We start from the raw sequence: 26,500 nt of genomic DNA, 5'->3' as shown, positions 1-26,500 counted from the left end.
TAAATTTACGATTGTACTCCAATTGCTGAATGCGAGAACGAAGGTCGTCATTTGCACATTCCATTAGGGTGCTGAATATATTTCACAATAAAACCACAACTAATAACAACCTTTTATAACTTTACCAATCTACAGTTTCATCGAGGCAGACAGACTATCCCTCGAAGTACCGAAGGCGCCTCGCGTCAGACTTTTATGAACACTTTCGACTTACGCGCCACTTACGACGACGGCTATATATATACGCTTCCATTTACATTATTGGAACGCGCAAAGGAAAATGAGCCGTCTCGACTGTTGAAACAAAGTCCTTCTCGGTATGGCACTGAAAGTGATTGTTTATGACTCCTGGAGAACCGCTTTTTCTCCACCTTCGGTAGATTGTCTTCGACGACCAAAGGCGCAAGTTTTACTTCAACAACGATGGAAGTATGTAGTATTATCATTGTTACTGTAATCCAACACTAGTTACTGCTCGTTTTAATCTAACTTTTCCACTCTGTGAATGTCAGTAACGTTACCCAAATCGAACATATTATGAATTTTGACCCTGACAACATAGTAAAACCATATGGAATGAAAATTCCGAGCACCAACTACTTAAGTTATGGTACATATGACTCAATATTCGTAAAGGAAAAAACAGCTGAGTTTTAGCAGACTTGCTTCCGTAATTTCAATATACATTAATTATGATTGATATTTTTATTTATAATAGTCATACACTCTTATGGACCAATCTAAAATGCCAATAAGAAAGCTGCGCTAAGCAGAACGGTGCTTACGTGTAAACAATTCTTTCAAATAGTACCGTAAACCATTCTGTAAAATAGTCCCACTAGGACCATTCCCTGTAGTACCAGTGAGAGTACGTGTTAAATCTTTCAAGCTTATCACTTAATTGAACTGACTGTAATTCTAAAGAAGGATGTAAATCACTAGTTCATGCCCGTATAAAACATAAATCATCGTCAAAACAACTTTATCGGAATCTCAGGTGCATAGCATCACTACTAACAGTTGATTTCTGCACAGCTGCCGTGATAACCTTGAGGAAATACTGTCTTAGCTTTGAACACCTTCAATCATTTTCGCAGGATTGTTAAATTACGACAATTTCGCTGAAATTATCATGGCGAGGCCACATCCGACTGGTTGCGGTGATTTTAATGCCAAGTAATGATCTTACTGAATTTATTATGACCTACCCTCTTATCAGTTCCTTCACTTTTCTTAACAATGATGCTAACTTTTAACCTGAATAAACTTTCCACTAGTGGTTAACTATTAAATATCGATTGTATTCAATAAGTAGCTTTTGTATTTGACCATTCATAATAATTCTTTATACTGAATTCTAATTACTATACTTCGAAAAAATGGAAAAACCCCATGAATTATCTTCTCATTTACTACTGTAATAAATACTGTCTATCAATTTGTCAACAAAAATTCATTTCTGTATGACCAACGATATTTCTGTACTACCAGCATTTTTGCAAGTAGCAGTATGAGTTTAAATATGGTCCACTAGTTATCTCTAATAACCAGCATTTTTAGTGCATTATTCAGCATTTACTTGCATTCCGAAAGCATTCTATTCTTGGGGATGTGCGCGCAAGTTCATTCTTCCCCGAGTTAATTATTATCCATGAAAGTCTACTCATTGATGCCTTACGACTTATGGCCTTCATTATCCTCGTTTTCTATGCCACCTGTTTATAGAAAACGTGACCTATCACATCCTCCATAAGGAGGAGGCCATTGTATCCTTCAGTACACTACATTGTTCTGAGAGAACCTTCAAGAGGTTGTGGTGAAAGGATCTCTCAAGCTAAGGAGGCGTAAACTGATCTCCTAAGGACAGGAGAAAGTCAGCCCCACGGACCCTTTTCGGCGAAAACGACGAGAAAGTTTTTAATAACACGGCCAGTCACTTTCACCCGATGGTTAGTTTTGATCGGACCCTTCCTCTCGTTTTTAGGAAATGGGTTCTTCCTGGCGACGCCGACCTTTCGCCGATACGAGTCCTACGTCGCCTCGGAGCAATTTCAGGTGGGCCAAGAGTGTCCTGGGTGGGCGTGAGACAGTAGCGCCCCCTGAAATCTCGAAGGAGTTTTCGCTTTTCAAGGGGAATTTGGCCATGTCGAGTTTGGTGTCAGGTGACGGTTTTATTACTATTTATTTAAAATTATTTTAAGCGCATAGTCGCGTATTTATCAATTTTTTCGTTCATGTAACATTATCATTTTTGAAATTTTTAAACTTATCATTATCGTTCGTCCTGTTACTTATTCTTAAGCTAAAGGAACACGATGCAAAACGCGCGGAAGTTTTCTTAATAACCAAAACTGACAGCTAATGCATCGATAGTATAACGGTGGAATTTAGTGTCTATTATTTTTATTACTATCATTACCCTTATTATCAATGTCAGTTAACAGACCAAATTACTCCTCGAATTCGTCTATGAGAGAATAAAAGCACTTCTAATACTGGAATCCATCTAGTTTACTATAAGTGCAACTGCACTTCGGAGATAAAAAAAAAAAAAAAAAACTAACCGTTATTTGCAGCAGCTGTTACTTTTCTTTCATGAAATGGCCTTATCTAGGGAACACTGAAAAACACAAAGGGAAAACAAAATATTATAATCTCCAGGAATCCATGAGTTGGGCTGATTTCCTAAGCTTCAATATGTGTTCACAAACGGAATGGTAGCGTTCAAAATTAACAAGCTCAACCATACATACATACATACACACAATTTTATATATATTATATATATATATATATATATATATATATATATATATATATATATATATATATATATATATATATATATATATATATTATATATATATATATATATATATATATATATTAATCAGACAGACGTACAATAATAAATGAAGCCTGATAAAAGGTATATACATACCCTTCAATGTTGGGGTTTAATCACGGGTTTAATCACCTTGTTTGTTTGAATTAAAAATGTGTCTGGAAGGGACGAAATAAATGAAAAAAGTGAACTTAAATCAGTACTACCGGGAAAAAAAAACAGGAAAAAATCAGGAAGACAATAGCATTTAAGGTGAAGGTAATATGAAGAAAGCCTGAGTGGAATGAAGAATGGAATGAGCCCAAAGAGCAGACGAAGGATAGAGAAGACGAGAGGAATGTCAGCCAAGAAGATAGGAATGTGGGGAAATCTGAAAACGTCAGAAACGACATATTTACAAGATGGATGAATGCAGTAGCTCGTTAAAAAGAAAATCTTTAGCAAAGGAGAATTGACTGAAGGAGGTTCATAAGGAAATGAGCTCGAGTGGAAGACTCAAAATTTGATTACATAGGAGGAAAGTAGTATCGGAGGAGATGGGGAAAAAGAATCTAAAAATAGAGAAGTGGAAGATCTGGTGGTCGGATGGGAAGTTGATGAGCCTTCAGTCACTAATCTTGTAGAAATTTTCTGCTAAGTTATTTCATTCACGACTTATAAAAATTTGAATTTGGAAGTGACAGTCGTGACGCCTCTCTCTCTCTCTCTCTCTCTGTTACGGGAAACGAATCATTGTATATATACATACATACATATATATATATATATATATATATATATTATATATATATATATATATATACATATATATATATATATATATATATATATATATATATATATATATATATATATATATATATATATATAGGCATGGTGTGGATTATGTATGTATGTTGGTTATGGTATGTTTTATTTTTTTAATCTTTTTCTGATTCGTTACATTACAATACATGTAAATATACGACTATATAGATATAGATATAGATATATATATATATATATATATATATATATATATATATATATATATATATAATAATAATGAACAATCCACAATAATAATAAGCTGCCCCCGACTTCACAAAAAGTAGTCCCTTCTCGAAGGTCAGCAAATATTTCCAGATTCTCCTGTCAACGATTATGGTTTGCACGATAATTACGGCTGATGCACGAGGCCAAGAAACAAGATAGTCGCTTCACATTTCGATTGGTATTTGAGAAAGGCGTTGGTCTCGGAGGGCGTTCTGTTGCTAGAGAGAGAGAGACAGAGAGACGAGATAGAGAGAGAGAGAGGAGGGAAGGAAAGAGAGAGGAGGAGAGGAGAGGAGAGAGAGAGAGAGAGAGTTGACGAACTACTTATAATAAGAATCTTAAATGTTAAAAAAATATTCAGAAAGAATATATGAAACTACTAAGAAAAAGATATGTTTTTCAAAATTTGTATATATATATATATATATATATATATATATATATATATATATATATATTTAATATATATGTGTGTGTGTGTGTGTGTGACAGTTTTTCGCTTTTACTAAAGCTAAGCTATTTTTCACAAACTCAGTAACAGAACCCAAGTGTGGAGAGAGTATTATCTCTTCGAGACTCCTTTCTCTCTCTCTCTCTCTCTCTCTGTACCCAAGGTACGACCCACAACAGCTGCTAAACAACTAGGTACATAATTCCCAGCTCAGGACTACAGAGTTAAACTGGGTTTTTAAGGAACGCCCACATCTGTCACTCCTACCCCTTTAGCTTACTCGGGGAGTAAGTCTACATTCTACTTTGTAGTTGTTGAGGGGTGGGGTAGGAAAGCCTTAAAAAAAAGGTCCGAAAATGTGTTTCATGTTGAGTTAAAGATACAGGAATTTTAGGAAAGGATATTTATGATTTATTAATTAGAATGAAAATGTAAAAAATTAATTGTGTGCATATTAAACCGCACAAAAATTATCTGTAATAAAATATATCGTACATTTTTATTTTCGTTGGTGAAACACGGACTATCTGTCTGTAGGTTTTAGCACGTTTTATTTTATTTGATATACTGAATTTAGAGGCTATATTTCTGTTTAATTATTTTTTTTTCACTTATAACTGAGAATACATGATCGTGTTTACTTTGTGTCCTTTTTATTTGATCATTGTTGCCCACTTCTAACTTAGCCATTTTAAGCCATTCCCATATTGAAAGCCATTTTAACCCATTGCCCACTTCCAATTTAGACTTTTTAACCCATTCCCCAATTCCAACTTAGCCATTTTAAGCCACTGCCCACTTCTAACTTAGCCATTTTAACCCATTGCCAATACGAACTTAGCCATTTAAACCCATTGCTCACTTCTAACAGAACCAATTCTTTCTTTCCCCGCAGGTGGCGGCGCCAGTTCGAACGGCAACGGCAATGGCGGGACGTGCAACAACCAAGACCTCCTGACGAACCTATTGGTATACCAGTACCTCTCCGGATCCATACCCAACGGTGGGCCGCCCGGGTCGAACCCTCAACTCCACGCTCTTCTCGGGTCTGCGGTAAGTCGATCTCCTCCTTCGTGTTCTGTACCACGTCAAGTATTTATTAATGCATTAAGATTTTCATTCATTTCTTTATGCCTACTGTCAATGACGGCGGTCTATAACGATTCTATATGCGCTTAATAGTTTGGTAATTTAGCATTTATTTACCCAGTTAACACTGGTGGTCTATATTTTATAATATAAACGAGTTTATTGTATGTATATTTAGTTACAAGTTGTAAAGGGGGAATAGAGTTATGTATGCTTAGTATGCAAGTGCAAGATAACCTGTGTAACACCTCCAATAATTAAAGCAGGATTTCTTTATATATCGCTTATGACAATCTATAATTGTAATTATTATTCCCTTCCAATTAAGTGTGTCATTTTCAAATTAGGTTTTTTATATAAACTGATACGTAATGTAGAAGTAATACCTAACTCTGCGTGATTTTAGAAAACGATTCCTTATGGGCGAATTCCATCTCTTCCTCCCGTAGGGAGATAGTGCCGTTTGTGCATCTCGCGGGGTACACTGTAGGCATTACTAAAGGTTTTTTTTGCAGCGTCATTTTAGCCCCTAGCTGCAACCCCTTTCATTCCTTTTACTGTACTTCCATTCATATTATCTTTCTTGCCATCGAACCTCTCCTAACAATAATATTGTTTCATAGTGCATCAGCGATGTTTGCCTCCTGAATGACCTCATAGGTCCCACTGCTTGACCTTTGACCTAAACTCTATATTAATACCATTCCATCTCTCCCTGGTATAAATGAAATAATATATTTTTTTTCTCTCTCCTCTTTCAACAGGGCCCAGCAACGACCACCGTAACCAGCGTGTCAACGACCCTAACGACCCTAGTTGTAGAAGTAGAACCATCTACCCACTACATGACCTCCACGACCTCCTACGTCACGACCCTGACATCGGTGGAGACCAAGATTATCCCGGTTCTCTTCAGGGGATCCAAGATCACGACCACCATCAGCGAGTCGTCAGAAGAGGTGAGGTCGTTTTGTAGGGGGTACAATAAGACGACCCCGTACCGATGAAAGACTGAAAGTGACGTAGTCGACCTAAACGACTTTACTCCAGGTGCTCAATGAAATTCTTGACAGGTTGTAAAGCCGAGTACGACTATTATGATCTTGAGATATGAGATCTTTTTTCGAGAACGAAATGTTATGGTTGAAACTACCGAGGACGACCTATACGACCTTACTCCAGGTGTTCAATGAAATTCTAGACTGGTTTTAAAACCGAGTACGACTCTAATGATCTTGAAGTCTACGCAGTTTTTTTTTTCTAGAACGACCTGTTGCTGCTGAAACTACTACCAAGGACGACCAATTATTATTTTCACCTTCAAGGACGACCTATCATTATTTATACCTTCAAGGACAACCTTGCTGGATCTTGATCTTCCAGGACAACCTATCAAGGTTTCCTCCTTCAATAACGACCAGCTGTAATGTTCACCCTTCGAGGACGAGCTATGGAGAACGACTAACTAGATAAACTGATACTCGCGTTCGTTACATATTGAAGGACGAGAACGACCTATAGGATTTAGGCCCAAAATAACTACGACAACACCTAAATGCAATCACCACTAAAATTCTGATGAACGACCCATCGATTTCAACCGCTTCCAACTTTCTATCAAGAAAGACTACTGTTGATTTTGAGCGCAAAACATCGATGTTTCAATCGTACACATGGACAAGACGACCACCACAATTTAAAATGTAGATATTTAAACAAACTCTCCGACCACATTACATCAGCATCTGCTTACAACCTTACACATGAACAGCTCACTCAACATGGTTAACATCACGACCTGAACAACCACATCTAACCGGCATCTCTCGAGGGGAAAAAAAAACAGAGATAAAGAGAACGACCAAAAGGAGACGAAAGAAGAAAACAAAGAAACAGAAAAATAACAATAATCCCCGACAGTGACCTTGGTTTCTTCTGTATCCTTTTGTTTGCATATTCAATCATTTTTTTTCTCGTGTTCTTACTTCAAGATTATCATATTTTGTCTCACTGCATGAGGATTTATTAAATCATCTACTCTTTCCCTTTTGTTTGAAGACATAAATAACCTTTTATTTCGAGTTATAGTACTTTTTTTCATTGCATTGGAGAGTTCAACTTGCATGCACTCAACTAGCATTTGATTAAATAAACGGACAATAACCTTCTTACAATGAAAACTATCTTACATTACTTGCAAAACTATCGTACATTACTTACAAATCAAACATGACATCTTTAATTGCAGTCTAAGGACTAATCGCTTCTCAAAATTAAAAAAAACATCTTTGATATCTTTCCGATATTCATCTTATTAAAAATAATTTTTTTTACTGCCATCAATGAGATTTGATTTTACTGGAAAACGATCAGAGACTTTCTGGTATCCCTTTAAAACGATATTCTTTTATTGAAGCTGGCTGCCAAGACTTGCTTGCCAGAGAACTGGGCGGAGCCAAATGACGTCACGAATCCTTCCAAAGGATTTGCTTGTGCCTTGGCTGATAGTATGAAAGCACAAGCCTATAACTGCATGTCTTCTCTTACCTTTAAGCATCGCAAAGTTACTTATCCATGTCAAATGGAAATAATTCACATATCATTGTCATCAGCCGTCGTCTGTGATCTTTTCATCTAATGCTGTTTTAATCCTAGCATTTTGCATCCTATTGTCCTTTACCTTCGTTTTCCCCTTCCATTCCCACAGTCAAGTCTCCCACCCACAACTCGAAAGAGATTCGAAAATACTTTTCAAATGCTGTATCAGATAACAGCAACACGGAGCGGCTGACCTCCGTCACGTCTGCATTCTGCCGCCATGTTTAGTGGAGGCGATAGATCCCCCAAGATTGCATTGCCTCCCTGACAAATGGCGGCAGAGCGAGCAGCTGTTTACTTCTGGTATCTGAGCGTCCTCGTGAGCCTTAAACGTATGATCTATGTGGAACATTGCTAAAGGCATATCTTGCTGAAATATTACTAGACATTTATTGCATCCTTTGGTCACATGAACAGAAGGTGACCTTTGGCCTATTATAAGGCAACCTTACTGGGTGGCAATGCTCTCCTGGCCTTTGGTCAAAAGTTTAAAAGATCGAGAAGTAAATTAATAAATGAATTCACTTATCTGTACGTATGTGTTTAAGTGAGTGCACGTCAAAAGTACTAGAGCTGTATTGTTTCTAGTCAAGTACATGTCTTTGTTTACAAGAACAGAATGTACAGATTCTTTCATATTTAAAGACAGAATAATATGTACCGATTGACATAAATTTCAACATGGATACTAGTGATTTGGGATTAACTTTTGTTATATTAAAAAATATATCACTAATTTCTTTCACCTAAAACCAACTGGATAAAGCATGTATCTACTTTGTGGTCAATCTGTTTTTCTACCTTTGTCTACAACTGTGAGATTTGTGTACTCACTTAAGTGCATGATGTTATTATTGTTATTGATGTTAGATTAAGCTAGCCTTATGCCAGCACACTAATTTACTAATTGAGCAGTCCATATCTTCTATGTACTCTGTTTTACTTCCGACGGCTTTTCTTCACCTACTAGTATTAATGTAATTATTAGTAATGTTTCTCTTTTCAGTTGTAAATTGTCATAATGTATGCATTTTAAGGTAACTTTCTGATATTTCTCGATCACGAAAGTCTTAATGAGTATTGATATTTATCATGGATGTTTCTCTTTCAATAGAAGATTATGTGAAGATAAATAAAAGACATTGTTTAAGAATTGCCTTTTAACTTCCGTTAACCATTTTTAACTGTCTTTCCATACCCTCAGGTCATCACAGCAACGGAGTTCTTCACAGAAACATCCGTCCACTCCCCGTCCATCGTCCAAACCCTGCCTGTCCACATCACCATGACAGCAACGAGCACTCGTGGCTTAAACGGACAGTACACCCTGCATGAACTGACCCCTGGGCCAACATCAGTTATCCATCAGCCAGTTTCAACGACTACTTTCGATTTCGACGCAGCTGGGCTAGATATAGGGAGTCTGGACCTCTCACAGATCGATATTGCTAGCTTGACCAGTGGAGGACTCGCCGGATTAGGCCTCCCTGGTGATGACAATCAGATGCTGTCTGTTCTATCATCCCTTTTGCAGAACTACGATGACGCAGGCGCTGCAGATGCTGGCTTTGATTCATTCCCAGGTACCCGCTTTGGCAGCAATGGAAGAAGTGCCGATGGGAGGAGGAAGAATCCTTTCAGCAGCAGAAGAACAAGATTCGAAGATACTTTCCAGAATGACTATGCAGATTATGACGCCCCTGTTGATGACCCTCCAAAATTCAACGTCCTGCCTGGATTCACACTAAGCGACCGCGTTGCTAGCTCTGGTTCCAGCTCGGGCTCTGGATCTGGGAGTGCTGCCACAGACACAAGGTACAGCAAATACCACAGAAAAGACAGGGTTGACAACAATGGCATTGCAACCACAACTGATGCAAACACTCGAGAAGGTGAAAGGTTTTCTGCTTCAACTCGTCGCAGAACCTTCTCCAGGACATCAAACAACCAACGTCCAGCAACAGAGGACAGAACTTCTCGGCCTCCTAGCACACGTTTCGTACCTGCAGCTGAATCTCAGTACTTTGAAGATGGCCCACCCAAATTCCGGCCGTTTGGAGCTAGAAGTGATCGAGAAATATCATCTCGCCGTCGATCTGGTGTTCAAGATACTACTACTTCTACTGCCTCACGACCATCCTCGTCAGCACGACCCAAGGCAACTCAGAGACAAGAAGTTCCAGCTGAAACACCGACAGAAAACGTACGCACAACTGTTCTTACAATGTACTTGAGTGGAACAGTACCAGGTGAATTCAGTACATCTCTCCGGACTGTTACTTTACGATCCCTCGCTACGCGTCGGCGCCGAGATACCAGTGAAGAACCTGTTACGAAGATAGCTACAACAGCATCATCTTCCCTGCCGATAACAGAAAATACAATTTTACCAGACGTTCTCCCTGGTGGAGTAAACTCTAAAGAAATAGTCAATTTACTCAAGACCTTAGACCCAGCTCAAGTTAAGCAAATGCTCAAGTCCCTTCAAAAATGGGTTGACTATTACAATCATGAACTACTGGATGAAGTAGATAATAAACAAGATATCAAGCGAGATACCCAAGAAGAGACTAAAATTAATGATGCACCACAGCTTACTTCATCCATCAATGTAGAAAATACTGAAACCGAAAATGTGGCCACAACAGCTCTGCCACTTTCACCATCAGCAATTTCCGGGGAGCCCAGCTCCTCCATGTTATGCTACCCACCCCCCACAGTCACGGAAACAGTGTACCGCACCTTTGTCATTACCTCAGGTCTGTCTCCAGCTTAAACTGCTCGGCATTGCATCACTTAAAACAATAAAAATGAGGAACTTTTCTTCCTCACTGATATCGAGTAACTGCCACAGAAAGCATCAGTAGCGCTGTGCAGTTCATACAATTTCCTCAGAGGCCCAGTGATATTTATGAGTGAATGTGGCCAGGCGTTCTTCATGAGCACTGGCCTGCCAATAGCTGTACATAAATCGCTTATTTGAACCTGGCCTGTATATAGTAGCATGTACGTTATCGTGATCAAGTTTGTGTGTGCAGACAGACATAGTACGTGTGTGAGGCCCACCCAGCTCAAATAATCCAAATGCCTCAAGGACGTCGTCAAGAGCTCGGCTGGATTTCCCGCTTTAACGAGCTCCCAGCTGTGTTCTAAAGCGTGTAGATGTTAAGTCTTGGACTCTTTTCTCTCCTCTATGATGTATCCTCTAGTTCGTCTAGCTCTCTTCAACGAATCTCACTCGTCGTATGAACTTCTTAAATGCGGTCGTGAGAGTTAGAAAGATCTAGAACCCTTGACTCCCAGATTCCGTGACCTCAAAATACCGAATCTTTGTGACGATGACAAGTCGTGATACCCCGATAGTCTTCTGCTGTCGGGGCAGAGACTTGGAAGTGAATCAGAAAACACTGGTGGATTCTGTCGTTAGACCAGATCTGTCAGATGATGCCGTGTCATTTCAGGGATGCTGCTGTGTGCAACGAGAAAAATACAATGACGACTTCAACTTGATTACTTCTGACCCCAATCTACGGTAACAGGTCGTCCCTGGAGGGATCACCTTGTCTTACTTTCTAGAATCAATAACCTGTTCATTATATCATCTTGGTCACCAGAAATACTCGATTTCGAAGTCCCAGTACAGCAGTTATTGTCCCGTGGTTGAAAATGTATAAAATGATAGAGAACTTCCGTAACTCTACAATGATGAAGTTGTATGATTTTTACGTCATCAGACAATTCCCCACCCTAAACAACGTCGAGAATTGGTCTCTTGACTTGCTTATCCCCAAAACAATTTAGTATCGCCTTTTACCGAAGGACACCAATACAATTAGTTATCATCTAATGAGGGAACGTCCATGTAATTCAGTATTACTTGCATTGTTACATCCCAGCTTTTTCAGTAAAGACCCACTTGAAAAGTTCCCGTTTAATGTAATTCAACATTGTTTAATCAAAGCCATGTGTATTTCGTATATTATGAAAAACATGACGCGGAAGATTGTCCCATAACAAGCACGTAGTTTTAAAATGTTCAGTTGTGACGGCAAAGAATCACGGGAGTTTTCCCAGCAATTGACCTCTAGAAGTGTTTTGCTGTATTTTGAAGAGATTTCTGGTGACGTTTTCTCCGATCGCGTGATATATGATGTATTGCCGATTTGATACAGTATTGTATGAATTCATATTCTTCTTTGTTATAACTGTAGAGTCTATATTTAGCTATATATTTTTCAATTGCTTTTCGTGTGTGTTTGTGCCTGCGTGTGAGTGTGTTTACATACTGGATTTTGCTCCAAGGGGCATTGAGTAGGAATTCAGTGGTTTTATTTTTATTATATCAATTTATCATTATTCTCATTATTATTTTTAATGTTACTGTTCGAGAAAGATGAAGCGCCGAGATCATTCATCCCCGAGTCAAGATATTTTCATTTTTCCTCAAAACCGTTTGGTTTTTTCGTCACCCAATCGGCAATCTCATTGGTGTTTGGTGTGAGTGTTCCAAACGAATGATTTCGAGAGCGAACGATTAATTCGGAGAGAAAAAAAATCTCAATTCAAAACACTGAAATTCATACCTGGAAAATATTCTGATATCTTATTTTATAAAGAATAAAATGTATATTTAACATGGAAAAAAATCCACTATTAAAAAATCATCTAAGGGACACTTGCAAATTCAAGGACATCAAAACACGATGTCCGCTTGTCACTCAGCATTGTTCAAAACAACAATCATTTAGTCGTTCAGATCAATTTTTTCAATGTCCATCGTTTCATTCTTTTTTATTCATTGTTTAATTCAACCCATTCCCTCAAAATTCAACCTCTTTTTTTAATATTCTTTCAAAGTACTGTAATTCTGACATTGAATGTTCATAAAAGCGAAGGAAACTATGAAGATACATTCCCTAACCAAAGAAGTATTGTAAACTTGAACAAATGCCTTAGATTGTACATACGCTGGAATCTTTTATTTACATTTTTATTGTCTTGTATTTGTTTGTATACAACATAATGTATAAACAAGTCCAGAAGTGAATTCGAGATTAACATTGCTCAAGAGGAAATAAAAGGAAGGACAAAAGCTATTGCATTTGCATATCAAATTATGCAAATGCAATGGTATGTATGTAAATATAAATAAACATATGGAGTGTGGTTTGTTTGTCAAATGTGTGAAATTGAACTGAGGAGCAGCTTCTATGCTCTTTCCCTATTCTGACATGTTTGGTGATTTCTGTTTACATTGAAAAGGATGTTCATTCATTTATATATCATATATATATATATATATATATATATATATATATATATATATATATATATATATATATATATTTGTGATTTCTGTTAAATTTAAAAGGATGTTCGTTTATATATATACATTGTATATATATAAACCATTATATGTATATATTATATATATATATATATATATATATACATATACATATTATCATACATACATAAAGATGTATATAAAATATGTATATATAGAAACATATACATATTATATATCATTATTAATATATATATATATATACACATATACATTATATACATACACATATACCTACGTATACACATGCATACTTTTATGTGTAAATATACGACCACATCCTATCATGTATGAATGAAGCAGAACTGAAGTCATTTGTCTATGCATGGCGTGAAAGTGGAATGTCATCAATTATGATTCATTGATAAAAAAGTGTGTTTGTGAGACACACCGGTCTGTTCCCTCATATTTTTTGTCTAATATTTTCAACTCTGTTATCGACTCCTTTTTTTTTTTTTTATAAAAACATGAACTAATACCCCTTTCTCATAATGTAATGTATATATTTTAACGTTTAAGATTATGTAATAAAGTTTTTTCTAATGATTTTTTATCATTATCCTCTTGTTTTTAAGCCAAAATGGATTCACTCTTTCTCGAAAAGCAATTATTATTGTTATATATACCAGTCGGGCGCCCTAGGGGCGATAATAATACCATCCGCATTTTGGAATTCTTGTTGCTGAAGGAAGATACGACCATCAAAGGGTTAACTAGGTATCTCGGAACTCTCAGCTACATAAACGTTATCGTTAATTGGATTTCAAACAGTCTTCCATCATCAAACTGCTAATAATATGACAAACGATGCAATGCGAAATGATTCTTTGTAGCGGAGGTGAGAAGACATAGTTTAACTAAGCCTAGCATTCGAGAAAACTATCCCATTTGATGCTGAAATCATCAATTTTGAGAAAATTATAATGCAACAATTAAAACATCATTTAAATGTGAATTTATGATATTTTACAAAATAAATCTTATGTAGGATGAAATCTAAAGACGTAAGATTTTGTCTTTTATCCTCAATACTTCTGGAGATAATAGTATTTGAGTAGCTTTAGGGCCAGGTGCCAGGCCGGGTCAGGCCGGGTCGGACCGGGTCAGGCCGGGCTGCCAGAAATGATCCCGTCTCCAGTAACGACTTCGCTCTGCTCGATAAGGAAACTCTACTGCAGGCATTATAGAATGAACATTTTTCACAACCCCCCCCCCCATCACTAAAGCCACAAAAAGAAATCTCAAAGTTCCATGAATTCCACAACGTGACTAGGACGACCATTCCACAGCACTGTAGCAGCTGGAATGAAGATTCGAGAGAAAAGACCGTTAATGAAAATACATAAAAATTCTAAATTACAGAATGTACTTAAGATTAATGACATTTTTTTTGCTACATAAAATATGAGTTTGAAGATTCATCTGTCCCAGAAGTTACTAAGACTAAATAATATAAAATTCTAAGTCAAAATATTCCTTTCTCTGTATTATTTTAATGCCCGCTTTTGATATTAAATTTTAAAAAATATGCTACTATAATTAATATGAATAATGAGTTATACGGACAATATTGAATAGGATACATGTAATAAAAAGGTAATGTACTAAAAATAATTCATAGTGATGTCCCCTACACTTCCTAAAGCAAAAATAATACATAACTAAACTACTTTTATTACTGCTATAATAATAATAATAATAATAATAATAATATAATAATAATAATAATAATAATAAATGGGGACATCAGGATGGAGTTTGGAATAGAAAAATGCGCCTTAGTCAACATACAAAAGGCAAAGTAACGAGAACTGAAGGGATAAAGTTACCAGATGGGAGCAACATCAAAGACATAGATGAGACAGGATACAAAATACCTGGGAATAATGGAAGGAGGGGATATAAAACACCAAGAGATGAAGGACTCGATCAGGAAAGAATATATGCAGAGACTCAAGGCGATACTCAAGTCAAAACTCAACGCCGGAAATATGATAAAAGCCATAAACACATGGGCAGTGCCAGTAATCAGATACAGTGCAGGAATAGTGGAATGGACGAAGGCAGAACTCCGCAGCATAGATCAGAAAACCAGGAATTATATGACAATACACAAAGCACTACACCCAAGAGCAAATACGGACAGACTATACATAACACGAAAGGAAGGAAGGAGAGGACTACTAAGTATAGAGGACTGCGTCAACATTGAGAACAGAGCACTGGGGCAATATCTGAAAACCAGTGAAGACGAGTGGTTAAAGAGCGCATGGGAAGAAGGACTAATAAAAGTAGACGAAGACCCAGAAATATACAGACACAGGAGAATGACAGACAGAACAGAGGACTGGCACAACAAAACAATGCACGGACAATACATGAGACAGACTAAAGAACTAGCCAGCGATGACACATGGCAATGGCTACAGAGGGGAGAGCTAAAGAAGGAAACTGAAGGAATGATACAGCGGAACAAGATCAGGCCCTAAGAAACCAGATATATTCAAAGAACGATAGACGGAAATAACATCTCTACCATATATAGGAAGTGCAATACGAAAAATGAAACCATAAACCACATAGCAAGTGAATGCCCGGCACTTGCACAGAACCAGTACAAAAAGAGGCATGATTCAGTGGCAAAAGCCCTCCACTGGAGCCTGTGCAAGAAACATCAGCTACTTTGCAGTAATAAGTGGTACGAGCACCAACCTGAGGGAGTGATAGAAAACGATCAGGCAAAGATCCTCTGGGGACTATGGTATCAGAACGGATAGGGTGATACGTGCAAACAGACCAGACGTGACGTTGATTGACAAAGTCAAGAAGAAAGTATCACTCATTGATGTCGCAATACCATGGGACACCAGAGTTGAAGAAAAAGAGAGGGAAAAAATGGATAAGTATCAAGATCTGAAAATAGAAATAAGAAGGATATGGGATATGCCAGTGGAAATCGTACCCATAATCATAGGAGCACTAGGCACGATCCCAAGATCCCTGAAAAGGAATCTAGAAAAACTAGACGCTGAAGTAGCTCCAGGACTCATGCAGAAGAGTGTGATCCTAGAAACGGCACACATAGTAAGAAAAGTGATGGACTCCTAAGGAGACAGGATGCAACCGGAACCCCACACTATAAATACCACCCAGTCGAATTGGAGGACTGTGATAGAGCAAAAAAAGAAAAAAAATAATAATAATAATAATAAAAATTACCGGAGTCATGAAATTTACAGAAAAAGAAAATGAGAAAATAATGTAAATTCGTACATAAATACTCTCTCTCTCTCTCTCTCTCTCTCTCTCTCTCTCTCTCTCAGTAAAAGAGAAGAAACATAAAATTTTGTTCTCTATACAGACCAATTCCCAGACTGCAACTGGAATATAAAATTTAGGCCAAAGGCCAAGCGCTTGGACCTAGAGGTCATTCAGCGCTGAATGGGAAACTTTGAATAAAGGTGGTTTTAGTAGCCGGAGGAAAACCTCACAGTTACACTATGGAAGAAAGAACTGATAGGGGGGAAAGTAAGATGGAAGAACGAGAATATGAACGGAGGTACGAGAATATGAACGGAGGTAAAGTAAAAGTAATTAAAGGAGTTGCAGCTAGGGGCCAGAAGGAAGCTGCAAAGGATCTTAAGTAATGCCTACAGTGCACGGCGTGAGGTGCACTAATAGCACTACCCACTATGAGGCAAAGTCGCTAATACTCGCAAAAATAGTCAATGTCTATACTAAATTATATAATATATTCGAATCTTCAGGTATATTGCAGGACCATTATATTTGTTCCAAAAATACTTCAGTGTGATTATAAGAAAGTAAACAGATAATAAAGAATAAATAACCTATGAATAAGTCACTAAAATAAACTAAAAACATCGGATAATAAATCAAGAATAAGAAAGTAAATTTAATATCTTCCATGATATTTCAATAAAAACAAATAAAGTCAAGGTCATAATAAGAACCGAACAATATTCCATTCAGCTTGAAGGAAAAATCATTCACTTCTAACAATTAATCAAGTCATTGTCATAAACAAGTAAACTGGAAGCCTATTCATTTCTAGGGAAAACATCAATAAAGATGTCATAGCAGATCAAATGATAATCCTAAAAAATCCAGATGCAAATATACAACAAATAAAAAAAATTGCATTCAACTTTAAAAATAAAAATAAAACAAGATGATACAATGATAAAATAAAATCTGCAAAAAGGAAAGGGAAATATGACAATATAAAATGAGCCGTAAAAGCTGAAAACAGCCAGTCCCGGGGTGCTACGGATGATGTGCTGAACTGAACTGAAAAACCTTCGCGTTCAATTCCACAATTCCATCTGCCTCGTCACTGTCCTTGCCGCGGAGCCATTTGTCAACAACCCAAGGGTGACGAGCCTAAATCAAGGATAAGAAAATAATGACAGTCTCCTGGAACGGAACAAGGAGTCCACAAATATGCTGAATAACTGTACACGCCATTATTCAGCTATTACTTATTTCCCGATATGGGAGTGCCAGTGCTCACTTCAGCTCGTTTGGATGAATGCGAGAGATCATCTCATCACACGCTGAAGGAACTGAAATGTTCCTTCAAGCAAAATTTAATTTTCATAAATATTAAACAAGTAAAAGATGCGACGAAGTATCTTCGGCGCAATCGAGTTTTTTTGTACAGCGTATAATGCTGTATGAAACTCCCACCTGCGGCCCATGAAACTTTCAGCCACGGCCTGTTGGTGTTGGAACCTATCCTGTGCCAGACGCACGACCACGGCTAAATTTAATCTTGAATAGAATACATACTATTGAGGTTAGTGGGTTGCAATTTGGTATATTTGATGATTGGAGGGTGGATGATCAACATACCAATTTACAGCCCTCTAGCCTTAGTAGTTTTTACATTCGAAGACAGGACAGATAAAAGCAGCACGGACGGACAGACAAAGGCATCTCAATAGTTTGTCTTTTACAGAAAACTAAAAAGAAAAAAAAAACATTTAGAAAGGATCGTCTCTTTAAGTGAAATTGTCAACTGTTTTACAATATTTTTGCCTTCAGATTCTAGGCTCAAAATACCATTAAGAAATCAAATTGACCGCATGTGTGCGCGCGTGGTTGTGTGTCTGTTTATGTAATCAGTCTGCATGTGTGTGCGTATGTATGCGCGCGTGCAGTTAGATCATCAACATGTAATAAATAAAACAAGGAAACTGACACAGTAGGCATAACAAAAGGCGGTTAATGAGATTACATTAGTAAAAGGAGGAAAAAAAGATGGGAAGAGGAGACAAAGAAGCAAGCGAAATTTAAAAAAGGGTAATAAAAAGTGGTAAAAGAAACAAAAACAGAGAGAGAGAAGAGAATAGAGAGTAGAGAGAGAGAGAGAGAGAGAGAGAGAGAGATAAAATCATACGATTAATTCTAAGAAGGACTGAAGAAAGATTTTTTTTTTCAAAACTGAAGGAATGATAAAAGGAGATGAAAGCACATTAGCAAAGAAGAACGATATTAGAGGCTGACGATAAAAAAGAAAAATGAGATCTCATTTCTGGCGTAATTACGAACACTGACAACCTTGTAGTCTGTGGTTATCAATTTATATTTACAAAATCAATTTCAAACCTAATGTTGAAAAAATGACATTATAAAGTAAGAACAACCAAGTGATAAAGGTAATCAACAAACAAACTTACTTCTATACAAAGAAATACATTGTGTATGTGCACAGCAAATACGACATTATGTATATTTGCGCATAAAACTTTCACATACTGCATGTAAACACTGAGATACAACTGGAACATTAAATGCATGAGGTAAATTCTTGTAATATTTACCGCCAGTTGTCCCACGAGTTTTCACTGCGAACGCTTCCTCGTGATAAAGCTCTGGTTTAGTCGTCTGGATAATATATATATATATATATATATATATATATATATATATATATATATTATATACAGACAAAAACTCCGTTATCGTTGCAGGGATGCGGTAAAGTTTCAAGCCCTTCCTGTTCATATCAAATCTGCTGTAGATGAAGTTGCTAGCCAAACCATCTTTATATAGTATATATATATATATATATTAATATATATATATATATATATATATATATATATATATATATATACATACATACATACATACATATATGTGTGGTTACATCCTTGAATTAGAAGACAAAATTTTAAAAGTTATAAATATATAATATACCTAAATATATTATATATACATATATAAGAGTATTTACAATATTAATACATACAAGGTATAGTGTGGTAATAACCTGAGTTAGCAGATTAAAATTTAAAAGTATAAATATATTCTATATATAATAATAATATATATATAATATACATATTATATATATACATATACATACATATGTATAGTGTGGTTATAACCTTGAGTTTAGCAGATAAAATTTAAAAAGTTATAAATATATATCTATATATATATATAATATATATTATACATATACATATATATATATACAGTATACATATATATGTGGGTATATCCTTGAATTAGCAGACAAAACTTGAAAGTGAAGAACCCCTTTCTGCACTGATATGGGCACAATGTACATAGCACCGAAAAACACCTAATAATCCTCGTCTCTTTATCAATTATTGCCAGCAGTCTGAAAAAAAGGGGGCGGGGCATTACTTCCCTCTCTGATAAAATGCCCAGCCATCAGCGAACAAAAAGCGAACAAAAAGAGCAAGAACTTTAATGGGTTTTCGACTGCTACACTGAGGCGACAAGGTATTCAATACAACGGTGGAATTTGAATCGTCCCGGGGATTATCTTCCTGCTGTCCTAAATTGAATATGCATTCCACGGGGAAACAAGACAACCGCCACTGCCATTTACATCGTTTGATTGCTGTATCAAGGATGAACCCTTGCTCAGTATATTTCCACAACGTTTATCATTGTTTAAAAATAACCACAAATATTAAGCCAAAGCAATCGTTTAATATCGAATTCACTATACACTTGGAATAAATTACACGCAAAGGCAATTATAGGTATAGAATATTCGATGTTGAATTAAAACTCTGGGTTAATAATTGGGAATATAAAAAAAAGTCACAAATAGCAAAACTTACATAAGTACGTATGTATACACATACAAGCACAGCCAATAATATACATACATACATACATATATATATATATATATATATATTATATATATATATATATATGAATATACATATATACATGTGTATTTATATACATAGTATATATACACAATTAATGTATATACATATATATATATAAAATTTTATATATAAACACATAAAACAATTAATATATATATATGTAAGAATTACATTATATATATAAACCAGTGACCTGGGGTCATGGCATTAGGAGGGTTCTACGTGACCAAAGCAGACCTTAGATTACGCTATGCACTGTCTGCAGTAGCCTGATCTAGCTCTAAGCTTGTCAACTCGACCGCGGTTTTTGTTTTAAGCGCTATAAGTTCTGTATATCGAGTCAAAGCGTCTATAATTACTAGGAGGTGCTTATTTCCTCTGTCTGACTCGTAAAATCCTGTTAATAAATCTAAATGTACTCTTTCAAAGGGTTGATTTGGCACGGGGTAAGCCCCTAGGCTGACAGGTGTCTTCGTGTGCCCTTTGTATTCTTGACAAGTGCGACAATTTGCTATGTGCTTTTTTATATCTCTAAGCATCGTATGCCAATAAAATTAAGGATTTGGCTTTCTGTGACATTAGGGTATAACCCGGGTGTCCGTGCAGTGGATTTTCATGCAACCACTTTAAGACAGTGGGTATGAGTGAGATAGGCACCACCACCTGGTTGTTATTCAACTGCGGTGTGTTGCGGGTTTTCCTCGTCACAGATCTACACAGGAGATTTTCCTGTAGGATATAATTCTGTTGCTTATACTTTAGGTATTCTTTTCCCTTCGGATTTCCGTTTAACGCAATGATGATTTTTTCTATTTGCGGATCTTTTCTTTGTTCTGTCTGTAATAGTTCAGCACTCCAGCCCAGATCTTCCTGTTCGGATATAGTTTTAACAACGGGCATGGAGGTTGAGATATCTATTAATTCAGCTAATGGCTCGGTACAAGATGAAGAGGGGTTGCGTGATAATGCGTCAGCAATGATATTTGCTTTCCCAGGTAAATACCCGATCCTCGCGCCAAAGTCCTGAATGATCATGTGCCACCGAGTTCGCTTGGGGCTGTGACTAAAGCCTTTAAAGAAGTCGGTTAGGGGCTTATGATCAGTGAGAACCTTGACGGGATAACCGTAGATTATGAATTTAAAGTGCACGAGTGAATTAACAATAGCGAGCCCTTCCTTGTCTATTACTGCATATTTTACTTTCGGAAGGTCTCAGTTTACGTGAATAAAAAAGCTATAGGGAAAAACTGTCTATCATATTGTTGAAGCAATACCCCACCTACTCCTAGGTCTGAGGCGTCTGTTGCTATGAAAAATTCCTTATGGAAGTCAGGAAATTTCAAGATAGGAGAACTACACAGTTCATCTTTCAATTTATCGAACGCCTGTTGATGAATTTCAGACCATACGAAATCTACGCCCTTTTTTATAAGATCGGTTAGGGGAGCGGCTATGATGGAGTAGTTCCTAATGAACCTCCTATAATATCCGCTACACCCTAAAAATTGCTGTATTCCCTTGACGTTAGTAGGTATCGGAAAGTTACGGATAGCCGACACCTTATCGTGGACGACTTTAAGACCTTCACTAGAAACCGTGAAACCTAGATAGACTAGTTCTGTTTAAAATTCACACTTACTTATCTTTACCCTTAAATTATGCTGCCTTAACCTTTGTAACACTAACTCCAATTTACGTAAATGCTCCTCTAATGTGTTGGAAAAGATTACTAAGTCATCCATGTAGGCATGTAAGATATCTCCCAACAAGTCTCCAAACACGACGTTTATCATACGAGTAAAAGTTATAGGAGCACAACGTAAACCAAAAGGCATACGCAAAAATTCATAATGTCCCCTGGCTGTGCTGAAGCAGTGTATGGGATACTTTCTTGTTCCATCGGAATCTGATGAAATCCTTTTAGTAAGTCTAGGCTTGTGAAATATTTATTCGGCCTAGTAAAGATAGGATATCATCGGTACATGGTACTGGGAATCTGTCAGGGATTGTTTCTTCGTTTAAACGACGAAAATCTACGCATATCCGCCAAGTTCGATCTTTTTTCGGTACTACTATTAACGGAAAATTATAAGGGCTGTTTGATTTCCTAATGACTCCTTCCTTTAACATTTTACCTACTTCCTCTGTTATCTCATTCTGAAATTTCATAGGAAGTCGGTACGAAGGTACATAGATTACTTTCTGTTTGTCCTTGAGCCTGATTGATGCTCTATGACATCCGTTTTCCTAAAGTTCCATTCGTAGTGGAAAAAACATCATGATATTTAGTTAACAGATTCAAAAATTTCTGCTGAATTTCTTCTTCTTGAATATCTTTATTGATTTTGTTCTTTATAGATTGCAAAAGGGTTTCATCCGCGACTGATTGAGCGTGATTTATCTCAGCTACGGTAAGAATGCGATGTTTATAAACTTCGGCATCCAAGATATGTTGATTTTTGTGGATTACTAAAGTGGTATTCAAATGATTACAGACTTCGATATTACATTGCTGTTGTGAGCCGACTGTATAAACGGCTTGTGTGACGGATAATCCGTGTGTTTTCAGAGTTTCGGAAAGGATTAATGTTTCAGATCCTGGCAAGGTTCTTTTTACACGCACTAATATATTTGAAGTTACGTTAGGTTCGAGGGTTTGCGTGCAAGCTGATATTACGGGTGAGCGAGAGTTCTGTTGGTGCCTGTATTATTTCTTGGTTCATGAGACAGGTGATTGGTTCCGTAATGTAAGTGACAACTCTGTCTGTCTCTTTATTATCCAAAACAGATTTTAGGGTATTAGAAGACCTATAGAATTTCCCTTTGATATACACGCCGTGTTTTGCAGGTGCTAAGATAATATTTTGAGTGCCCATAGACGGGTATCCGATAATTACTGCGGGATACATATGAATGTTTTGTACAACGACAAAGGTATCGGCTAACGTGCGCTTACCGACCTTATACTGTACATGAGTTACGCCCACAACATTTAATTCATTATTCCCAATGCCTGAGAGCCTTATTCCGGACTTTTCTATAGGGAAATTTGAAAAGAGTAAATGATGAGTCCTTAAATCCATTATATTACGTGGACTACCAGAATCAAAGAACAAAGTGAATGACTTATGGTCCAAATTTACTGCATGTAAGGTTGGTCGCAACTCGTTTTGACTAATAATTGCATGAATTTGTTGCAAATCTACGGGAACCTGCACAGATTTTTTTGATTCGGCCGTGTGTTTCATAGGAAAATCAATTGTCTCACAATGATCTGATAAATGATTAAACTGATTATTTGATACAAAAGATGTTGATATTGATGACCCAACATCGCCCTCTCCCCCCTTGGAGTGAACTACGTGGTATTTGTTTTGTTTATCACACCCTGAAAATTCGCTTGCCCTTGCGAGTTCTGGCTAGACGGCCCAGGAACAGAGGTACCTGAAGCACGATTTGTTTGTTTCTGCTGTTGTGCAGAATTTCCATTTGGTTGTTTCTTCTTATAGTACTGAGGACCCTTCTTTTTATTTGCACTAGCAACTGGTTGCGCGTTTGTAGCGTTTTGCTGTTGATTCCTCGAGTAGCAACGGTTATATGAATGAGTTGAACTATTGTGTATTGAACAAAAACGCGTCCGACAGTCTGAAATCATGTGACCTGGTCGTTTACAGTTATAACAAACCATCCCTGCAACTTGATTATTATTATGTACCACATTTACTTGTTGTGGCTTGTTCTCATTTTTTGCAAAAACTTGAATGAGCGAAGGATCTAGGTCGGTACATTTAGACATGTGTTTTTTGATTTGTTTATACACATCTAATTCCGTACTGTCGGGCTGCAATTTTTTATCAAAACACCGTACTAACGCTTCAGGCAACATTACAGTGATAGACGTAAGGTAGATCAAACGGATAAAATCTTTCACTTTGATTTTAGCACCCGCAACCCACCCGGAGTTACATAAACTATCCTGATATTCATTTAGCCGGTCGGCAATTAGCGCCGCCCGCTCGACAACATTGAGCTGAGTCATGGAGGCTTGGTTAAGGATATTTCTCAATGCCAATACTACATCTAAAGCCTCTTCACCCCCATACACGGCACGTAACCTATTTTTGAACTCGTCCCATGTAAGCGCTTCTTGGAAAGAAACCCCCCTTAGATACGCACTTGCGTCGCCCTTCGCAAAGTCAACGAAGCTCTTGGCTTCCTGTAATTGTACTGCTGGGTCTGTGATGCTTTTTGCATTTAAATGAGCGTCTACAGATGAGATCCATGCCTCAACATTTTGAGGCAGGAACCCATTGACCCGACCTTGAAAAGGGACTATCGCTGACCTCGGCAGCCTAACGAAGATCACCACGTTGGGGTTGCCAAGCCGGGGAGTGGGTTTGGCCTATTTTCGGCTTTCACTTTTTTCTTATCACTTCTATTCCTTGCAATCCTATCAAAATATCTATAAGAGTACACTCGACCACTACGTAAACGCATAAGCAATGTACTTTATAAGTGTGTTATAATAATAGGAAAATCCCCCAAAAGATACAAAAATACAGATAATATGATAAAATATTATACGGAGAATTCCTGCAAGAAATGGTTAATGACAACGAGAAAAGGAAAAAAATTAATCTGCGGGCGAAAACTTCGTAGTTGAAGATAAGTTCTGTAATGAAAGAAGATTAATATGGCGAACAATCACCCCCAGAATACTGGACGATCGACTCTTGATGAACAACACTTCACTGAGGAAAAGACCTGAATAGATAAAAATGGTACTTAGCTCCAGATTATATTGCGAAGGATTGTTGACATGGGATGACGTCACAGTTCCTGTCCACGTCTCGCGTCGGAAGTCGTGATGACGTCACGGTCGTCTCTCGGTGCACGATGCTCTGAGAAGTCCAAGATTGATGACGTCACAGCCTCCGTCCTTGCACTACTGAGTTATAGCTGTCCACTCTGCGTCCTTGCTCGCGAACGGGTGATGTTCCCTGTGTTTGTTTTCTTCTTTCCGTCGATGTTCGATGCCGCCCTCGTCCGGTGTAGATTCTCGAAGATAAGTGATAACTGTTGCTCAAACGTCAGTGTTAAATGCTTGTATTCCTCTCGATGAAGGACATAGTTGCGTCTTCATAAACTGTTGCGTTGATTGAAGATCCCGTTTCCTCTGTTTCGTTTGATGTTGAAGGTGGAAGTTAGTTCTTCTAGACCTTCGGTCGGCTGATATGGGTCTTGTTAATTATGATCTTCGTTTTTCCGCTTGCCACCACTTCTAATGTCTTATCGCTTGGCGATAGACTTTTTGTTTTTTCCTTACGGCTGTTATCCGTAAGTAATGTTTGGTTCCTCTCATCTCCCTTGGATATCTTAGTAGAGAGGTTCTTTCTTGTCTAGAGGAGATGATTCAAACAGGCTAGTTGCACAAGTTAACAACTTTATTCTGTAACTCCATACTAGGAGATGCAGCTCGGTGTGTGTGTATATATATATATATAGTATATATATATATTATATATATATATATATATATATATATATATATATATATATATATATATATATAATCCTAAAAACCTTTTACACTAAAGGAAGTGAATCCCAGTGCTCCTAAGCATGTAGTATATTTGCCGCATACCCTTCCCACAGGTGTTCAAGAGCCTTGAGTGCTAAGAGCGTCTGGCATTTCTAGAATGTCACCCATCCATGTACCGACCTGGCTTAGAGATGATTAACATCGCGGTTCACATTTTAACGTTACGTATTGTCACTTATTTCCTTAAAAAAGAGGCAAATCGGAAGGTCAAGCTGGGTCCTTAAGCAACTACAGACGAAAACGCCTTTTATTACCATTATTCTCCAATTTCTCTCTCTCTCTCTCTCTCTCTCTCTCTCTCTCGACTCCTCTCACACTCTCTCCTCTCTCTCTCTCTCTCTTCTCTCTC

The 26,500-nt window shown here is 37.3% G+C and overlaps 2 protein-coding genes across 2 annotated transcripts in view; one reads left to right on the top strand and one right to left on the bottom strand.

Annotated features, from left to right (window-relative positions):
• LOC135200098 (uncharacterized) overlaps positions 1-12,625 on the top strand; it is a 298,968-nt gene extending 286,343 nt beyond the window's left edge. The window contains exons 2-4 of the mRNA XM_064228419.1: positions 5,227-5,384; positions 6,185-6,379; positions 9,223-12,625. Of these exons, the coding sequence (XP_064084489.1) occupies positions 5,227-5,384; positions 6,185-6,379; positions 9,223-10,794 (1,925 nt within the window). The 3' untranslated portion in view covers positions 10,795-12,625. The remainder of the gene's footprint in view (positions 1-5,226; positions 5,385-6,184; positions 6,380-9,222) is intronic.
• The window catches only part of LOC135200099 (uncharacterized), a 643,452-nt gene that overhangs the window by 348,115 nt on the left and 268,837 nt on the right, over positions 1-26,500 (bottom strand). The window lies entirely within an intron of this gene.

This window comes from Macrobrachium nipponense, chromosome 26 (assembly GCF_015104395.2).
Source record: "Macrobrachium nipponense isolate FS-2020 chromosome 26, ASM1510439v2, whole genome shotgun sequence".
NCBI lineage: Eukaryota > Metazoa > Arthropoda > Malacostraca > Decapoda > Palaemonidae > Macrobrachium > Macrobrachium nipponense.
The sequence above is the reverse complement of the archived record's forward strand: the minus strand, read 5'-3'. Positions and strand labels throughout refer to the sequence as shown.